The sequence below is a fragment of the Crocuta crocuta genome, unplaced genomic scaffold (genome assembly GCF_008692635.1).
Source record: "Crocuta crocuta isolate KB4526 unplaced genomic scaffold, BGI_CrCroc_1.0 scaffold258, whole genome shotgun sequence".
In the NCBI taxonomy this organism is placed as follows: domain Eukaryota; kingdom Metazoa; phylum Chordata; class Mammalia; order Carnivora; family Hyaenidae; genus Crocuta; species Crocuta crocuta.
This window is the reverse complement of record NW_027532842.1, coordinates 7,912,865-7,933,625: the sequence shown is the minus strand read 5'-3', so window position 1 is coordinate 7,933,625 and position 20,761 is coordinate 7,912,865. Positions and strand designations below refer to the sequence as shown.

At 39.0% G+C, this 20,761-nt stretch overlaps 2 protein-coding genes across 2 annotated transcripts in view; both read right to left on the bottom strand.

Moving 5' to 3' along the window:
- Positions 1 to 20,761, bottom strand: part of ZDHHC20 (zDHHC palmitoyltransferase 20) — a 345,529-nt gene that overhangs the window by 102,343 nt on the left and 222,425 nt on the right. The window lies entirely within an intron of this gene.
- MICU2 (mitochondrial calcium uptake 2) overlaps positions 1 to 20,761 on the bottom strand; it is a 127,853-nt gene that overhangs the window by 12,216 nt on the left and 94,876 nt on the right. The window contains exons 7-8 of the mRNA XM_077745339.1: positions 10,553 to 10,618; positions 2,067 to 2,164 (exon numbers count right to left, since the gene is read on the bottom strand). Coding sequence (XP_077601465.1) covers positions 2,067 to 2,164; positions 10,553 to 10,618 — 164 coding nt within the window. The remainder of the gene's footprint in view (positions 1 to 2,066; positions 2,165 to 10,552; positions 10,619 to 20,761) is intronic.

The following is a 20,761-nucleotide window of genomic DNA, read 5'->3' as shown; positions in this document are numbered from 1 at the left end:
TTGCTTCTGAACCTGCCATGTCTTCTGCATCCAGACATACTATTTTATCTGTTTAGTAATCACTGGGTTCACACAACACTGGTTGATAATTCTTATGGATATTATAACAAATTTGGATTCTTTTCCTGAGAAATTAAAAACACGAACTATCTGAACGGAGCAGTAGTCTATCTGCATTACATCAGTTAAATTATTCTGTGGAACGACAATAAACTGAACAATTTCTGATTTAAATCCAACTGTGCTTCGGCTGTATCACACAGTGAGCCTATCCAGTACAGGGTATTCTGTATATTATCAGTTGTGATCAGAATTTAGGGCCAACGAGTTAGATAGAAACATCAATATTCTGTAAAGTAAAAATCGACCTGGAGATTTAAACAAAATTATTGTTTTATTGGAGTGTAAAAGAGATTTTTAAATAATTGCCTTTTCCTTTGTGTAAAGTCTACATTTACTAAGAAATGTTTTTGTTCCAGAAAATTCTAAATTCTTTTGTGTGAAGTATGTAAATTTGTAATTTATTCTGAAGTTAAATTAATAATGCATGAAACAAACTCTGGAATACTGATTGGTTAAATTTGACATATCTTTTCTTACTGATACAGAAAAGAACAGAGCAAGTGCTGCGAAGACAGTCACTCAAAATGGAGTGGGAGGACACTAAGGAGGCAGAGCCTATGCATATTTCCTGTCTTGATTCTTGGAAAATTGCTGAACTTGGCTGGATGCAAGCATCCTAGATGAGTATCTGTTGCATGCAAGGATGGATGGAAGTGGACTTTTTGCCTAGCACTCATCTCAGCAACCAATCACACACAGAAGAGTTACTCTAACTCTGCCACAACCAATCTGAAAGCAAACAAAACCAAAAAACCAAAAACCTAACAACTTATGTAAGGTACCTAAAATTCCTCCCCCACCTTTGAAAACCTGAGCTCCTTTGTCTCCTTGGAGCGCAGCCTTAATGTCTGTCTCCTGAACTGCAATTCCTAAGATCTCAAAATAAATGCTTTTTTTTGGCCTTGCCTCTTCTTGTTTGATACTTTATATACATTAAGTATTGCTTTTTACCTTTGTTTCTGTTCTCTCATCACTTCTTATCTGGAATATGTGAACGGTCTTCTCTCTCACAAAATCTATCCTTTATTCTGATCCCACACACAATGACCGGCACATCTGACCGGGCGTCCTTCAGGCATCATCAGCCTTCAGGGTCTCCCATTGCTGAGGTAATAAGAGCTCCATCTTGTGGAGCATGAAACCTTCCGCAGGCAAGCCACACGCTTCTCCAGCCTCTGTTCTCACTGTTTACCACAGCACCTTACAGGTACTACTCTACATGTACCTGCTTGTAATGCCCTTTACAAACCATACATTTTCATCCTTCTATGTCTTTTCTTATGCTGTTCTCTCTTCCTCAAATGCTTTCCTGCCAAAGCATTTGTGCCTGGGTGATTCCCACTCATCTGTCAAGGTTCAGCTATGTACCATTTCCTTTAGAAAGCCTTCCCTGACCACCTAGTCTCAAACTCCAAACCAGTTCACTAAGTGTCTGTGCTACCAAAAAACCCCATACATCTATGACAGTACTGACTCAAAAGAATTCTGGTATGCTAGGGGTGCCTGGGGGGCTCAGTCGGCTAAGCGTCCGATTTCGGCTCAGGTCATGATCTCATGGTTCGTGGGTTCGAGCCCCGTATTGGGCTCTGTGCTGACAGCTTGGAGCCTGGAGCCTGCTTCAGATTCTGTGTCCCTCCCTTCCTCTGTCCTTCCCCTGCTCACGCTCTCTCTTTCTCTCAGAAATAAATAAAACATTAAAAAAATTTTTTAAAAATTCTGGTATGCCATAAAACAGGTAATACTTTTCATAATAGGTTAGATGTTTTTGAGCAGAGTACTTTAGTTTATATTTCATAGGTTTTGTTCTCAGAGACAAATACTATACAGTTCCACATATGGTATTCAGTGTTCGTGTTTACAGATCTGGGAGATGAGTATACTCAGTTGTTTTGTAACCTTTTACCTATACATTTCCCTAAATGAATGTAAATATTTATATTTACCTTCGAAATTCTCTATAATGAAGTTTTCTTTCTCCTCTTTTTCCAAAGAAATGTATCTGAAGAGTTGTGGTAATTTCAGGTTCTTTCACTGCCGGTTCCTATAAAAAAAAGGATACAGTAATTTTAAGTAATTATAACCAGGAACAAAAATGGACCCTGTAGCCTGGAACTCTTAGGACAATATCCATAAAAGGCTCTCGCAACAAAGGTGGCCATCCTCTGTTACTCTGCATAATACTGTTCTATATTTGTCTTTGTTCAAGTAGGAGAAAGACAATGAGGGCTAAAATACTCAAAATTCTCAAGATGGACTTCAGCAGTAAACAGAATCTTAGATCAGTCCAAAAAGAGAGCTTAGAATAGTGAAAAAAAGTTATTATTTCACAATGTGATCGGTAGGCAGTTTTTAGTGAAACGGGACCAAGGACTAAAGCCAGAAGGTCTTTGAGTTTTTGCTGAATATTAGGAATACTTGAAAAACACATGCTATTCATAATTACAGAATTAATAGGTGAGAATTTGATTAAGATTCACGGGTTCTTCCTCCTTCAAATCCCTAATAAAATTAACAAAAATAAAACAAAACTGCTAAAAATTATCAGCTGCCCAACGAAACAAAAAGGGTTACAAATTTAAGCCAAATATTTTGAAAAGGAGCAGCTGGAGAAAGAAACACTAGATTCAGGGGTTGTACGGTCCCCCAAGCCTTCTAATCCTACGTCCTAACCCTGCTTCTCAGAAATAGCAGTGGGAGCGCAACTATTACATTAGAAATTCATTAAAAACTTTAATTTAGTGAGAGCAGATTAGTGGGGATAAGTCAAGGACAGCACAGAGCTGGGCGAGACTTGAGCAGAGGGAAGGAGGAGGCCCAGAGGACACAGAATCTTCCAGGGTACTATGTCACATCGAGGGACTGACCCGACGCCCACAGAGCTGGGTGTACTTTGGAGGGGAGGAGTGAGCTGTGTCTAGGGGTCGTAAGGAGATCAGCAAGATCAGCAGAATATAGGCTCTTCAGCAAGGGCTGCCTTTGCCCAGGGGGGTCTCCTTCCCCTTGCCTCCACCCCTTCTATGGAAGGGTCTATGGAACAGTGCACTGAAATGCAAAGCCTGCAGCGGAGAAGGACAAAGATAAATTAGTTCCAGATAAGGTGGGAAGAGTATTACGGAGAATTCCATTTCTGCTCTAGTGCAGCGATGAGAAGGTCTGGACAGGGCACGCGCAAGAGCAAAAGAAACAGCAAGACAGCTGAGCAAAGGGTGGCAGCACAGCGAGAAACAGAACAAATCAGCAAAAGCCACAGAACATCCAGTCTGCCAGGCCCTAACACACAATGCAAGGAAAAAAGGCGTGTCCCCATAAACCTTTTATTTATATTAAAAGTTTTTTGTATTTTGAGATAATTGCAGTTTCATATGCAATGGTACAAAGCAGTACAGAAAGATCACTTGTACCCTTTACTCAGCTTCCTCCAATGGTAATGGATGACATCTTGCAAAACAACATAATGTAACTGGATACAGTCGACACACAGAAGAACATCTTCTTCACTACACTGATCCTTCATATGTTCCTCTGGCCACACTGACTTCTCTCCAGCCCCCGCCTCTCTCTGACCTCTGGCAACTACTAATCTACTTTTCTATAATTTTGTCATTTCAAAATGCTATATACATAGAATCATACAGTATGTAGCCTTTTGGGATTGGCATTTTTGTTCAGCACAATTCTCTAAATATTCACTCAGGCTGTTGCTGTATCAACAGTTTGTTTTTTATTGTAGAATAGTATTCCATGGTATGGATTATCACAGTTAACCTATTCACCTGTTGAGGGACATCTGGGTTGTTTCCAGTTTTTGGCTATGACAAATAAAGCTGCTCAGAACATCTGTGGACAGGTGTCAGTGTGAACATAGGTTTTTATTTCTCTGGGGTGGATGTGAGGAGTGCAGTCACTTTTTATCAGAGTGGCAGTATCATTTTACATTCCCACCAGCAGTGGATGAGTGATCCAGTTTCTCTGCATCTTGTAGTCATCTGTATTGTCAGTTATTTTATTTTAGTCATTTGGATGTATTTTTATCTTATTTTTCTTTTTAAAAATATGTTTATCTTGAGAGAGTGTGTGCACACGTCTCCATGAACAGTGGAGGGGCATAGAAAGAGAGAGACAGAGAGAGAGAGAGAGAGAGAGAGAGAGAATCCACGCTGAGTGTGGAGCCTGATGCGGAGCTCAATCTCACAACTGTGAGATCATGACCTGAGCCAAAATAGTCTGAAAGTATGTACTTCTTGATACTGTTTCTCTCCCCCCAAAACACACCTCCCTCTGGCAACCACCAATTTGTTCTCTGTATCTATGAATCTTGGAGTTTTGTTCTGGTTTTCAGATTACATATAGAAGTGAAATCATGTAGTATTTGTCTTGCTCCGACTTATACTACTTAGAATAATACTCTCAAGGTCCATCCATGTTGTTGCAAATGGCAACATTTTTCTTAAATCTGAGTAGTAGTAGGTATATAAACCACAGCCTCTTTATCCACTCATCTATCAATGGACGCTTAAGTTGTTTCCATACTTTGGCTTTGAGAATAGTGCTGCAATGAAAAAAGGGGTACACACACCTTTCTGAATTAGTGTTTCTGTTTTCTTTGGATAGATACTCAGTAGTGGAATTGTTGGATCATACTGTCATTCTATTTTTAATTTTGAGGAACCTCCATGTGGTTTTCCATAGTGGCTGCACCAATTTACAATCCCACCAACAATGTACAAGGGTTCTCTTTTCTCCAAATCCTTGCCAACATTTTGTTATTTCTTGTCATTTTGATATTAGCCATTCTGACAGGTGCAGGTGCTATCTCATTATGGCTTTGATTTGCGCTTCCTTGATGATAAGGGATGGTGAGCATCTTTTGATGTGTCTATTGTCTTCTTTACAAAAATGTCTATTCAAATCCTCTGCCCATGTTTTAACTGGATTATTTTTCCTATAGAATTGTATGAGTTCTTTATATATATATACACACACATCCATATATATATATATGAGGGTTTCCTTTGCGTAAGAAGCTTTTTAGTTTGATGTAGTCCCATTTGTTTATTTTTGCTTTTGTTTCCCTTTGCCTTTGGAGTCAGATAAAAATATCCCATCAGGGATATTGGCCTGTCATTCCCTTCCCTTCCCTTTTTCCTTCCCTTCCCTTCCCTTCCCTTTCCTTTCTTTTCCTTCCTTCCTTCCTTCCTTCCTTCCTTCCTTCCTTCCTTCCTTCTTTTGTGTGTCTCTCTCTTTGGTTTCGGTAGCAGAGCAATGCTGGCCTTGCAAAATGAGTTTGGGAGCATCCCTCTTCTTCAATTCTTTTGGAAGAGTTTGAGAAGTATAGGCATTACATGTTCTTTGAATGTTTGGTAGAATTCACTAATGAAACCAACTGGTCCTGGGCTTAAGAGGTTTCTGATTATGGATTGAATCTCTTGCAGTATTTGATGTGTGCCTGCATTCCTAGTTCAAAGATGTTTTCCTTTCCCCACTTTGAATATGTTGTGCTGCTCCCTTTTGGACTGCAAAAACGTTCTGCCAAGAAATCTGATAACCTTATGGGATTTCCCTTGTATGTAACCATTTGTTTATTCTCTGTTTTTAAGATTCTCTCTTTAACTTTTGACATTTTAATTATAATGTATCTTGGTGTGGATCTCTTTGGACTCATCTTATTTGGAACATTGGATGTCTATTTCCTTCCTCTGGTTAGGGATGTTTTCAGTCATTATTTCTTCAAATACTTTCCTGCTCTTTCCTCTCTTCTCCTGGGACTCTTATAAGTGTAATTCTAGGGGCGCCTGGGTGGCTTAGTCGGTTAAGCGTCCGACTTTCGCTTAGGTCATGATCTCGCGGTTCGTGGGTTCGAGCCCCGCGTCGGGCTCTGTGCTGACTGCCAGCTCAGAGCCTGGAGCCTGCTTCAGAGTCTGTGTCTCCCTCTCTCTCTGACCCTCCCCTGCTCACGCTGTCTCTCTCTCTCTCTCCTAGAAATAAATAAAAATTAAAAAAAAAATAAGTGTAATTCTATTTGATGTTGTCTGGGAGGTTCCTTAAGTTACGGTCATTTTTTAAAACTTTTTTTTTCCTTTTCGTTGCTCTGCTTTGGTGAGTTCCACTGCGGTCTTCTAGGTCACTGATCTGTTCTGTAGTATGCCACTGAAACTTTCTTGGTCCTTTCTTATACTATCTCTTTGTTGAAGAGATAGTGTTGACCCATTCTCCCCCCAAGTTCTGTGAGCATTTTTTTTTAATGTTTACTCACTTTTTGAGAGACAGAGCGTGAATGGGGGAGGGGCAGAGAGAGAGAGGGAGACACAGAATCTGAAGCAGCCTCCAGGCTTGGAGCTGTCAGCACAGAGTGTGTGATATGGGGCTCGAACTCATGAACCATGAGATCATGACCTGAGCTGAAGCTGGCTGCTTAACGGACTGAGCCACCCAGATGTCCTTCTATGAGCATTTTTATGACCTTAAATTTTTTAGATAGATTACTTTTCTCCATATCATTAATGTGTTTTTCTGAGGTTCTGTCATACTCTTCTGTTTGGAACATATTTCTGTTTCTTTATTTTGCTTGACTTTCTGGTGTGAAACCCAGTTTCAGGTTGACTGGAAGCAGACTCTCAGGCAGTCAGCTTTTGGAATATAAAAGTATAGGTAGTCCTGTGGGGCTACAATCATAGTCCCTGTCGCCTCCAGACCAGGAGACTTGGAGATAACAGCTGTAAAAAACTGTGGTTCCAGCTAAGTGTATAAGCTCCTTTCTCAGAGCTCTAGTTGAGATCTGGAAGGCCACGGGGGTGTGCAAGGATGGCGTTGCCCTGCTTAGGCTCTCTGGGAACACGTTCTTAATCTATAAATGCATGGGAACCACGAAGCCCAGCCCTTAGACTGAAGCTCCAAGCTAAGCACATAGGCCTTTTTTCCAGAAGATTGGGGCTGTGTTTCAGTCTGCTGTCTGTGCAGTGCCCTGATGGTGGTGGCCTGCCAAGAACTGTCTGTGAGCATGGCTGTGGCACTCGGGAATGCCGGCCACTTTGGCCACCAGGCCCAGGTGGCTGAGTGGTGTCCCCAGCAGGACTGCATGTACCTGCTGGTATTAGCGAGGCAAGGTATATGGGGTAGGACATGCTCGCCGGCTTCAGAAAAGCAGGGGAAGACGTCTTGGCTATACAGCCGTGGGCTTCGGGGATGTCGTGGGAGAGCCTTGTCTGCACACTCATGTTGGCTTCAGGCTGGGAGCTGGAATGCAGCCCCAGCCAGAGAGCGGGGAGTGCTGCAGCTGCCTGCATGCCCCACTGCATCTCGGGAGGGGGAGGGTGCCCTGGGTGCCGTGCCTGTCCCGGCTAGGGAGTCGGGGTGCTGAGCCCGCGGTGCTCTCCAGCTTCTTCAAGGCAGGCGGAACGTGCGGTGCCTGCCCCCCCACCCCGGGTTAGCAGTGCAGAGGAGGGTGCTGCTCTGAGCCCACGCAGCAGGACAGATGGAAGGTGTGCAGTTGGCTTCTGCCAGGACCTCTGTCTCCGGGGAGAGTTTCAAAGGTCCCTCGCTCTTCCAACGGATGCTTTTCGATTATGAAATGCTTTCTTTTATAGTCTTGGTGCTTTTCAAAGTGCCATTTTCCTGCTGAGTCTTGGGGAGAGTAAGACTGTATGTGAGCCCCTTAAAAGGGGAATCTCAGTTTCCTATAGCAGGTCGCCAGGTACCCAAAAGCCCGCGTTAGGCGGGGAGACCACTGTCAGGGCTGCTGGGCCGTCCTGGTCCTCTGCCTGGTGCCACACATACAGCCGAGGCCACAGCGGCTCCACGGCCACCCATCCTTGGCTCCAAGAGCGAAACAGGTGAAAGAGCCTGAAGTGCACATGTGTGGCCAGCCTCACGCAGACCCCGGGGTGGGGGAGGTGGGGGGGGAGGGGCGGACACCCCTTCGTAGCGCCGGTGTCGTAGCATAATCCCTGCTGGATGCTAACCTGTGCAGATGGCAGAGTGACTCCTAGGAAGCCAGGCTAAAAATAAAAATCAAATCGCTTTCCTGTTTAATTGTAATAATTTTTCCCTTGAGGGAAAAGAATTTATAACAGGAAAAAAGTAATGTCACTAGGGATACCTTTAAGAAACACATTTCAGAGGAATGAACAAAATTAAATGTACAAAAACAAAAGCATGACTAAACCAGAGGACAATATAGGTTAGTATTTGTAACTGATTTTGATGTAGGGAAGACACTTTAAAAAAAGAAATTAACTAGATAAAAAAAATTAAAAGACAAATAGATATGACCACATAAAAAATAAAAACATTCATAACCAAAACATCAACAAAAAATTTGATAAATATTTCATTAATTTTAAGATACTAGGTTAATATTCTTAAATATAAATACTGTTAAAAGTAAATACGGAGACAAACCTAAAGAAATTCCCGAAGAACAGAAACATCTTAAAATGTTTTAAGATAAAAATATCTTAAAAAAAGAATAACTGAGATACCCTATCAAATGGCACTACTTAAAAATCAAAACCAAAACCAAACAAAACCAGATACGGATCCTGGGGAGCCTGCTGACGCAGGTGGGTGGGGAGGGACGCTCACTCAAGGCTGGTGGGACTGTAAACTGTTCTAACCTTTCCAGAAGGCAGTCTGGCTAATGAATCAAGTCTTCAAAGTATTCATGCCTTCTGACCCAACAATCTCACCTTGAGACCTCTCCTAAATTTACATGTTTAGCTATTTACTGCGGCATGATTCTATTAGCAAATATTTAAAAACAATCTAAACGATCAATAATAAAGATGTTACAGTCATACGATTAAATATTTGTTCATTCACTTAAAAATATTTGCTGAGCATGCAGAGCATGCCTGGAGCTTTCCCGGGCGCTGCAGATACAACTAGATACAACGGATGCTGTAGAATTAGCTGTACCAGAGCTCTGGCCTCTGTCCTGGGCTGCTGGGAGGTGGTCTCTATGATAAGGGGTGAGGGGCCACTGCTGACTAACAACGGGATGTGGCCTGGTGGCTCAGCCCCTGGGGTGTCAGCCTGCCCTCCCGAATGGCCAGGGACAGAGGTTAAGCACATGGCCAGCCAGCCAGGTTTACACGGCTGACCCCAACTAAGTCTCTGGACATTAGGGCCCCGACTGGCACTACTCCATGTGTTAACACTGTCCATGACTCCATCAGGATAGGTCGAATCGAACAAATCGAAACTCTGATTGTGGGACTTTCTGAACCTCTGTCTCCTGTGTCTCTTCCGCTGGCTGATTTTCATCTGTATCTGCTAACTGTAAGAAACGTTTTAACCATGAACCTAACTTTCAGTGAGCTCTGTGAGTCCTTCCAGTGAATTCCAGAACCCGAGGGTGGTCATGTAGACTGGTCCCTAACTTCAAACACCTGTGAAGAGAGGCCTGCTGCTTAGAGGTCAGAGGAGGACCCAACAATTAAAGAATTATCCTAACATGTGAGAGGTGCTAAGGGGGTGGACACACGTGGTAAGATGGGGACACGCAGGATACACACATCTAGGAAAAGGGATGCCGCTCAAGGGCTTGGATGTGGAAAAAAGAAGTCCCGCACAGGACTGCTCAAAGGGATGAAATCTAAGAAACTGTGATTTTACTAATTTGAAAAATTTGAAGGAGACATGCTCTAAAAGATGAAATGATTTGAAAATTCAAGGAAATCTCATGGTAAATATGCTGCAGAATTAGAACTGATTGGAAGATTATCAATAGAAAATTTACTGATACACATTAGTAGCAATGAAAGCTGGTTCATTTTCTACAGGAGATATTTGCCATTACTTGTCAAAGTTTATCAACTACCTAAGAAATGTTGATGCCTTTTGACCCAGCAATCACATTTCTGGGAAGTTATCCTTCAAATATATTCACATATATAAAAAATGTTACAATTACAGGTTATTAATTGCAGCATTATTGCAATATCAAAAGACTGGACATATATTAAATGTCTTCAAAGGGGACTGATTACATAAACTACTATATCCGTATGACACCACACTATGGAGCTGTGAGAAGGAAATATTCAGATGTACTGAGGAAAAATGGGAATGTGTAAACAATGCAGTGTGCTACTCTTTGTAGGAAAACCAGAAAAAAGGAACATACAGATGCACTTAGTTGCTTCTCTACAGATACACGTATACACACATGAAGTATCTGTGTGCACATATGGGGCCCTGAGAGCACCCACAGCAGGGAGGACTGGCTGACTGGGGGGCAGAGCTGCTCTCTGCACATCCTCTCATGAATCCTTCAAGTCGGGACCACACGAATGCCACGCACGGATTCAAAACATTTGGAAAAACGAAGTTACTGGTAATTTCCCCAACTATGTCAGAACATTTATTTAACAAATAGACAGGCTGTTGTAAATATCACCTGTCTGGAAATGTTTAGTTTATTTGCACATACCTGGTACTCTGTTTCATTCGCGACTGTTGTCTTCAAGTCTTCTTGTTTACTTATGATCTTCTGCAGCTGCAAAGATGGCAAACGTGAATTCAGACGTGTATCTCCTGAACTTTTCAAATTAGTCTAAGAGAAAGATGCTAAGTTTTCCTTATAAAATACATACACGTTGTTAAATATTTACTCAAATTCTTTCTGCATTATAGCTAATACTGTTACTTATTTTTTTCTTAAATCAGGTTAAGAATTGAAAGAGGAGCTGATATGAAAGTATTAACATTACCATTTTTATAATGTAAATAATTTTTTTCTAAGAAAGCTAGTTTACTTAATACATACATATTCTAAAGATATCACTCTATAAACATTATATAATTATCCTCATTCTTCAACAGAATTTTCATTCATAATTAATTGTTTGTATCATTGATAATTTATGGGCACATTTTCAAGTGTATAGCTCTTAAAAAGCCACTTACATCATACAAATGGTCTTCTTCGCCATATGCACTTATAAAGCATCAAAATAATTAAAAAACCTACATTTCTGTCAATTATAAAAGTGTCAATAGTACCTTGAGACCGAGTGCATCTAAAAACCTACCTTTCAGAGTCATTTGTACCAATCCTCAAACGGAAAGCAAATAAAAAAAAAAAAGGTTTAAAACAAAAATTAAATGTACACAAAATCTGAAACTATGAATTTGGATGAATTAGGAGACAAACTTTCACTCTTCTTTTTCTAGGCTACTTCTTTGTTAATAATTTGAAAATTGCTAAATTCCAAATTAATCATCTCAAGTTCAGCTGCCTCTATGATGTCTGTTTTAGGTAAATGCTTTATCTCTAAGTCTCTCAAACTTTTCCACAACTACTGCCTCATACTTATTTTAGGGAAAAAGTGTTGAGAACGTTTTCTCTTTGTTTTATCCTTATATTTTAAGTTGACAATCAAATAATATAACGCCAAGTTCAATACCTTTCTTCCTTTGCTTACTGCACCTTCTTTAAAAAATTTTATGATGGAAAATTTCAAATACAGCAAAGTAAAGAGAACTCTGTAATAAACCACACATTATTCAGCTTCAACAATTATCAGTTTTCTGTCCATTCCTGGCTCATTACACTTCTATCCATTCTCAGTTCCTTTTCAATTGTTATTATTTATAGCTCTTGAGGAAAAATTTATATATAGTGATGCACAAATCATGGCTGTACAATTTTGACAAATGGATATACCTGAGGAACCCATTCTCCTACCCTGGAATAGAACATTGCTATTTTCTCAGAAAGTTTTTTGTATCTCTTCACAGTCAATCCTTTGTCTCTGCATCCCCACAGAAGAATTATCGGAGTTCTGATGGTTTGCCCCCATCTAAAGGAGTTTCGCTTAGTTTAGAAATTCAAACAAATGATATCAAATAGTACGTATTCTTTTGTGTGGTCATATTTCACTCTGCATAATGGTTTTGAGATTCATTTCCATTTGCATATAAGTCATCTGTTCTTATTGTTGAGTTTTATTCCATTGTCTGAATAGATCACTATTTGTCCATTCACTTATTGGCAGATGCTTGCATTGTCTCTAGTTTTGACTACTGTGGATCAAGCTGCCAAAAAATTTCTTTTATTCCCTGGCTTTATGAAGTATACTTAATATACAAAAAATTGCACACATCATCTATGTATACCTTTTGATGAGTTTGGGCACCTGCCTGCATCTGAGGTACATCACCACAATCAAGGTAATAAACATATCCATCACCTCCAAAAGAGTTGTGTCCCTGTTTCCCTTTTCTTTGGTCTAAGAACACTTAGCATGTGATGTGCCTTCTTAAGTTTTTAAGTGTACAACACCATAGTCTTAACTACATGCACCATCCTACAGTTTGCCTATACATTTTCTTTTTCTCCCCCAATTTTTTTTTAACATTTATTTATTTTTGAGAGAGACACAGAGTGCGAGCAGGGGAGGGGCAGAGAGAGAGGGAGACACAGAATCCAAAGTAGGCTCCAGGCTCTGAGCTGTCAGCACAGAGCCTGATGCGGGGCTCGAACTCACGAACCGTGAGATCATGACCTGAGCCGAAGTCAGTCACCTAACTGACTGAGTCACCCAGGCGCCCCTTCCTATTCATTTTCTTAATAGTCTTTGAATGAATAAAATTTTTAATTTGAAGACTTTTTTTATTCTTTTATGGTTCTCGCTTAGTGCCTTAAGAAACTCTGCATATCCTATATCCTGAATATATTCTCTTAGGTTTTTTCCCAGATTAATGGTTTTAGTTTTTACTGTTTACATCCATAACCCATATTAAATATTTTTGTACAGACATACCTTGTTTTATTGCACTTTGTGGATATTGCATTTTTTAGAAATTGAAGGGGTTTGTGTCAACCCTGTGTTGGGCATGTTTCTTGGTGCCATTTTCCCAAAGGATTTGTTCACTTTGTGTCTCTGTGGCACACTTTGGTAATTCTTGTAATAGTTCAAGCATTTTCACTATTTTTATTATTTGAAATGCTGCAATCTTGTGATAAAACTTTACTGGATTACGAGTTGCTTCTTATGGATGAGCACAGAAAGTGGTTTCTGAGGTGGAACCCACTCCTGGTGAAGACTGGTTAAATGACACCAAAGTATTTAGAAAATTATATAAATTGCGCTGACAAAGCAGCAGCAGGGATGGAGAGGGCTGACTCCAATTCTGAAAGAAGTTCTACTGTGGGTAAAATGCTATCCAACAGCATCATCTATATGCTATGGAAAAATCATTTGTGAAAGGTAGAGTTAATTAATGTGGCAAACTCCACTGTCTTATTTTAAGAAATTGCCACAAGCACCCCAACTTCCAGCAACCACCACCTTGACTGGCCAGCAGCCATGAACATGGACACAAAAGCCTGCAGCAGCAGAAAGATGAAAGCTCTGAAGATGGTTAGCATTTTTTGGCAACAAAATAGTTTTCATTAAGACCCTACTTAACAGAGTAGGGTCTGGTGTAAACTTAACTTTTCTGTGTGCCAGGAAACCAAAAAATTCATCTAACTCTCTTTCATGCGGAGGTCTGGAACTAAACCCATGGCATCTCCAAGCTATGCCTGTATGTGGTGTGGGCAGGGGTCATAATTATTTTTCTTCATGTACATATCCAATGTCACTTATTGAAAAGAGCCTCTTTTCTATAAACTGCGTTGGTGACTTTATTGAGAATTTAGCAACCATCTAAGCGTGGACTCTTCATTATCCTTCATTGATCTATTTGCCCATCCTTAAGTCAGTATCTGTCACACGTTACCATTACTGTAGTTTTGCAGTAAGTTTTGAAGTTAGGTAGTGTGAGTTATCCAGATTGTCAAAACTGATTGGAGTGTTTTAGATGCTCTACTTTTACATATCCACTTTAACATCAGCTTGTAATTTCTACGAAGAAAAGCCTGCTGGGATTTTGCTTGGGAAAGTTAAATCGTCAGACCAATCTGGGAAGAACTGACATCTTAACATTACTCAATCTTCTAATGATTTCCATAGCATCTTCCTCCATTTATTTGAGTCCCCTTGAATTTCTATTGGGAATGTCTGAAGTTTTTGGTGAATGGTTTTTGTTAAATTTATTTCAACTTATTTCATGTTATTTAATACTATCCAAAAAAGAACTGATTTTCATTTAATTTTCCAACTATGCTACTAGTATTATGGAAATACAATTGATTTCTCCATACTGACCTCCCTAAATCTGCTTCTAATTATAATAGGCTTTCCTTTTCTTGTTGATCCTTTAGCATTATCTACACACAAGCACATTATCTGTGAATAAAGTCAAATTTACTTCTTCCTTTCCAATCTTTCTATCCCTTCCCCCCCACCTGTATTGCTATTATCATTAGAATCACCAGTAAAATGTTGAAGAGATATGAAAGTACATCCTTGCCTTGTTTCTGATCATAAAGGGACAACATTCCATATTTAATCCTTTTTTTTTTAATGTTTATTTATTTGAGAGAGTGAGAGAGAGAGAGCAAGAGCATGGAAGGGGCAGAGAGAGAGGGAGACACAGAATCTGAAGAAGGCTCCAGGCTCTGAGCTGTCAGCACAGAGTCCGGCGTGGGGCTTGAACTCACAAACTGCAAGATGACGAGCTTAGCTGAAGTCAGATGCTTAACAGACTGAGCCACCCAGGCTCTCCCATATTTAATCTTGCAGCATGATGTCATCTTTAAATTTTTGGAAATGCCCTCTATTAGACCGAAAAAGTTCTCTTCTATTTTTACTTTGCTAAGTTTTATCATGAAATGCTTATTTTATTAAACCCTTTATATGCATGTAGAGATAAGATCGTGTTGATCTCTCCTTTATTCTGTCCATTTGATGGATAGAACTGATTTGATTTTTAATTATTAAACAAATTTTATATTCTTTGCATAAATATCACTTGATTTTGGTGCACTTTTTATATGGTATATAATGTGTTTTTGCTCTCTCTGATTCAGTATTTTGTATCTTTGTTTATGATAAGAGTTGGTCTATAATTTACTTTTGTTAGATCTTTGCCAAATTTTAGTTATCAGGGATATGCCACTTATAAGAAGGAATTGTTCCTTTTTCTTGTATTTTCTGAAATACTTTGTGAACATTTCACACTTCTTCCTCCTTAAATGCTTGACAGATTTCACCAGTAAAACCATCTGGGCCTGAATATTTCTTTGTGGGAAAGTTTTTTTTTTTAAAGGCATTTGTCCAGTTCATCTGAGTTACAAAATTTACAGTCACATGTGAATAAGCTGTTCACAATATTCCATTTTAATCCTCTGATATTTGCAGAATCTGTTGTGTTATCTCCTTTTCATTTCTAACATTGGTAATTTGGACCCCCTTCAAGTACTAAAATTAGATGCAGTACTGAAAATTATTCAAATTTATCACATAGATAACAGTTTAAAATTAAAATAGATGTTACCCATAAGTATTATAATTTTTGGTACAAAACTTAAAACATTCTTTATTATGACACTTAATATAGCTGTCATAATTTTCACACAGTCATTAAATAGTTACAAACAAAACAGCTTTAGTTCACTGAAATGAGAAGTTTTTAGGAGGCATATTACAATATTGGCTTGTTCCAATGTGGTGCAGAATTTAGAACAAGAGGGGTCTGTCCTAAAGCATAAAGATAAAGCTTGTCATATGAAGAAACAGTGGGTACTGGTGAGGGTGCAGAGAAAAGGGACCCTCGTGCACTGCTGGTAGGGATGTAAACTGGAAAACACTATGGAGGTATATCACAAAATTAAAAATAGAAACACCACTCAATCCAATAATTCCACCACTAGGTATTCATTCAAAGAAAACAAAAACACTACTTTGAAAAGATATATGCACCCCTAAGTTTATTGCAGCCTTTTTTATAAAAGCCAAGATACAGAAGCAACCTAAGTGTCCATCCATTGATGAATTGATAAAGATGTGGTATAAATATACAATGGAATATTCCTTAGTCATAAAAAAGGACAAGACCTTGCTATCTGTGACAAGGATGGACCCAGAGGATATTATGGAAGTGAAATAAGTCAGAGAAGGTCAAATACCATATGATTTCACTTATGTTGGAACTTAAAAAAACAAATGAATAGACAGACAAATAAAAAGTAGGGTCAGATCTATAAATACACAGAACAAACTGATGGTTGCCAGAGGGGAGGGCAATGGGGGGATGGGCGACGAGGGTGAAGGGGAGGAGGAGGTACAGGCTTCTAGTTATGGAAAGAATGGGTCATGAAAATAAAAGCATAGGGAATACAGTTAACGGTCCTGGAATAGCACTGCATGACTGACGGATAACTACAGTTAGAGTCAGCACAACACAGCACAGCGCTGAGGTGCTACGTGTACACCTAGAACTAAGGTAACACTGTGTGTCAACTATAGTCAAAAAGTTTCTAAATAAAATAATAAGAATTGAAAAAACCTGTCATGTTAGAGTCTAACCTAAAACACTTCAGTCTGCACTCAGGGAGAGGCTTATACCAGTTTTTAGCGTTCTTTGAAGACGATACTGTTGTATACTTAGCTCTATTGTAAAAGCTCCATTTGAAAGAGCCTAAACACAGAGGCTGGGATGCCGAATCTGTGCAGTTGAAAACGTGAGCATAACTTTTGAGTCCTCCAAAGCTTAATGACTAATAGCCTACTGTTGACTGAAAACATTACCGATAACATAAACAGCTGATAACATAAACATATTTTGTATGTTGTATTATGTACTGTATTCTTACAATAAAGTAGGCTAGAAAACGGAAGATATTAAGAAAATACATACTGCATTTACAGTATTGTAAAAAAATCTGCATGTCGGTGGACCTGTGTAGCTCAAACCCATGCTGTTCCAGGGTCAGCTGTACTCTCTTATGCCAAAAGGTTTCCTCATATACTTTCTAAAATGGCCGCACATGACACTGATTCATGACAGCAATATGCTATGTGCCTACCATGCAATGAGAGTGCTGTTCTAAGTACTGCAAACATAGCAGTTAAGAACAGATAATATCCTTGCTGTCACGAAACTACATTCTAATGGAGTAGAGATAACAGTGAACAAATAAGTAAGAGAATTTCAAATAATGTCAAGTGTATGACTAGAGTAAGATAAAATAAAAGTAGGCTAACAGGATTCTGAGACTGCTGGGTATGGGTTACTGTTAGAGGTTTATTCTGGGTGGTTCTTTGTGAGCACATGATATTTGGGCTGAGATTTGACTGATAAAAGCTACCAAAAGAATGGAAAAGGACATTCTAGGCAGAGGGAAAAACAGTTTGTGGCAGAAATCGGGTGCTTTGAGAGAAACAAAGTTAAGAGGTCATAATACACAAGGATACATTTACCAAATAGAAATTCTATGCTTTAGTAAAGTACTGCCCAGTTGACTATTTAAATTTATATTGACCCCGATTTTCAATTACAGGCTGAAAACGAAATGTACATAGGGTTGATTCAACTTATTTTTGCTTTCAGAATCATGATAGTTTAAATTCTGAAACAAAACATTATCTGAAAATCAAGAATAAATTCTATTGAAGGCCTTTATACTTACTTAATAAACTCTAGCAGGTATATTCAGCATAATAAAGTTATAACACTATTATATTAAGAGTAAAAGCCTTCTTGCCAGTATGAAATCAAAGTGAAATGAAAGGACCACCTAAGGAGAAATTCACACTCGTAAACAGACTTGTCATTAAGCTATTGTTTAAAGAAATTGCTCTAAAACCCTGGCACTTAGCCCAAATAAGCAGATGTGCCATCTATCAAGGTAAAGATTAAATGGATTAACTACTGCTAGCTTTGATCACTGCTGGTATTGTTTATTATTATCTGACAGAAATAGCTTACACAGATAGCTGCTATTTTACTTGTTTTTGGGATAGAGACTTAAGCAACAGCTTCAACACAGTTGCTAGGTCTGGATATTAATGAAATATACTGCATAACCTAGAAGTAACAAATGGAGGAAATATATGTTTTAGGACATTTTTTAAGAGACTTTATATTAACATTTCATATTATTTTTTATTTGCTGCCCAAATCACTTTGCTATATCTATGTTTTGGGTAATAAAGTAATGTTCATCACTTACTCTCATTATGCATTAGCACTTATGGTAGGAAGAGCAATAAACAGAATTACTGGACAAATATTCAGATAATCTATAAAATAAAACCAAACAAAAATCCCACACCCTTTAAATATGTTCTGATCTGAGAACTGTTAGGCTTGTTGAATTTCAAATATAAAAGGTTACATGCTTAGGTTTTCTAATACAATGATCATGGAAAAGAAATAATTATTCAAATAATTAATATAAATATCCTTTGACTCTATGCTGTAATTTTTAGAATTGAGGTATAATTATCATCTTACTCATATGTGGAATTTAAGAAACAAAACAAATGAGCAAAGAGAAAAAACAAAAGAGAGAGACAAACCAAGAAACAGTCTCTTAACTATAAAGAGCAAACTGATGGTTACTGGAGGGTAGATGGATGGGAGGGTGGGTGCAGTAGGTGATGGGGATCAAGGAGTGCACTTATGATGGAAAAAAAGAAAATAAATTGAGAGATAACTGACAAAGAATTTATTACTTTCAGGTACACAACATAATGACCTGATATTTGTACATAACTGTGAAATGATCACCACAACAAATCTAGTTTTCCCCTGTTATCACAGAGTCACATAATATGCAATACTGTTATTGACTATTGTCACTAGGCTGTATACTACATCCCCATGACTGACTTATTTCATGACTGAAAGTTTTGTACCTGTTGATCCCCTTCTTCCATTTCACTCACCTCTCCAACCACTCTCCTCTGGCAACCACCGATCTGTTCTCTATGTCTACAAGTCTCGTTTAGTTTGTTCATTTGTTTTGTTTTGTTTTGTTTTTTAGATTCCGCATATAAGTAAAATCATTCGGTGTTTGTTTTTCTCTCAGTTCACTAAGCATAAACATATCTTAAAGGTCATCCATGTTGGCACAGATGGCAAGATTGCCTTCTTTTTCATGGCTGGGTGATACTGCATTACATATACACACTACCTCTTTATCTATTCATTGATGAACATTCTGGTTGTTTCCATATCTTGACTATAGTGAACAATGCTGGGACAAACAGATGGGTACATCCATCTTTTTGAATTAGTGTTTTTATTTTCATGGGATAAATACCTAGAAGTAGAATTGCTGGATCATATAATAGTTCCAATTTTACTTTTTTGAGAATCCTCCATAGTTTCCCACAATGGCTGCACCACTTTACATTCTGACCAATAATGCACAAGAGTTCCCTCTCTCTGTATCCTTGCCAGCACTTTCATTTCTTGTCTTTCTGACAACAGCCATTCTGACAGGTGTGAGGGGTTATCTCCTCGTGATTTTGATTTGTGTTTCCCTGATAACTAGTGATGTTGAACATCTTATCATGTGTCCGTTGGCCATCTGTATGTCTTATTTGGAAAAATGCTTATTCAGATTCCCTGCTCATTTTTAAAAACAGATTGTTTGCTTTTGCTTTTTGTGCGTGTTGAAATTGAATGAATTCTTTACATGTTTTGGATATTAACCTCTTATCAGATACATGACTTGCAAATATTTTCCCCCAGTCAAGAGACTGCCCATTTGTTGTGTTGATGGTTTCCTGTGTTGTGCAAGAAGCCTTTTAGTTTGCTTGTTATTTATGCCTTGTTGCCATCCCCTTTGCAGTCAGATAAAAAAAATATATCGTTAAGAGCAATGTCAAGGAGTTAACTGCCTATGTTTCTTCCAGGAGTTTCATACTTTTTGGTCTTTTTTCCCCCCCTAGTTTGTCAAGTTGGTTTCCATATAACACCCAGTGTTCATCCCAACAAGTGCCCTCCTCCATGCCCATCACCCCCCTTCCCCTCCCCCACGCCCCCATCAGCACTCAGTTTGTTCTCAGCATTCAAGAGTTTGCCTCTCTCCCTCTCCCCAACTATTTTTTCTCCTTCTCCTCCCCCATGGTCCTCTGTGAAGTTTCTCCTAATCCACGTATAAGTGAAAACATATGGTATCTGTCTTTCTCTGCCTGAACTTACTTCGCTCAGCGTAACACCCTTGAGGTCCATCCATGTTTCTACACATGGCCAGATTTCATTCTTTCTCATTGCCATGTAGTATTCCATGGTATAGATAAACTACATCTTGATCCATTCATCCGTTGATGGACACTTACGCTCTTTCCATGTTTTGGCTATTTTTGAGAGTGCTGCTATGAACATTGGGGTACATGTGCCCCTATGCATCAGGACTCCTATGTCCCTTGGGTAAATTCCTAGCAGTGCTATTGCTGGGTCATAGGGGAGTTCTACTGTTAATTTTTTGAGGAACCTCCACATTGTTTTCCAGGGGGGCTGCACCAGTTTACATTCCCACCTACTTCTTGGTCTTATATTCACGTCTTTAATCATTTTGAGTTAATATTGTATATGGTAGAAGACAGTGGTATAGTTTCATTCTTTTGCATGTAGATGTCCAAAACAGTTTTCCCAATGCCATTTACTGAAGAGACTGTCTTCCTGATTATATATTCTTGCCTCCTTTGTCATAATTTAATTGACCATATATGCATGGCTTTATATTTGGTCTCTTTCTTCTCACTGATCTATGTGTCTGCTTTTATGCCAATATTAT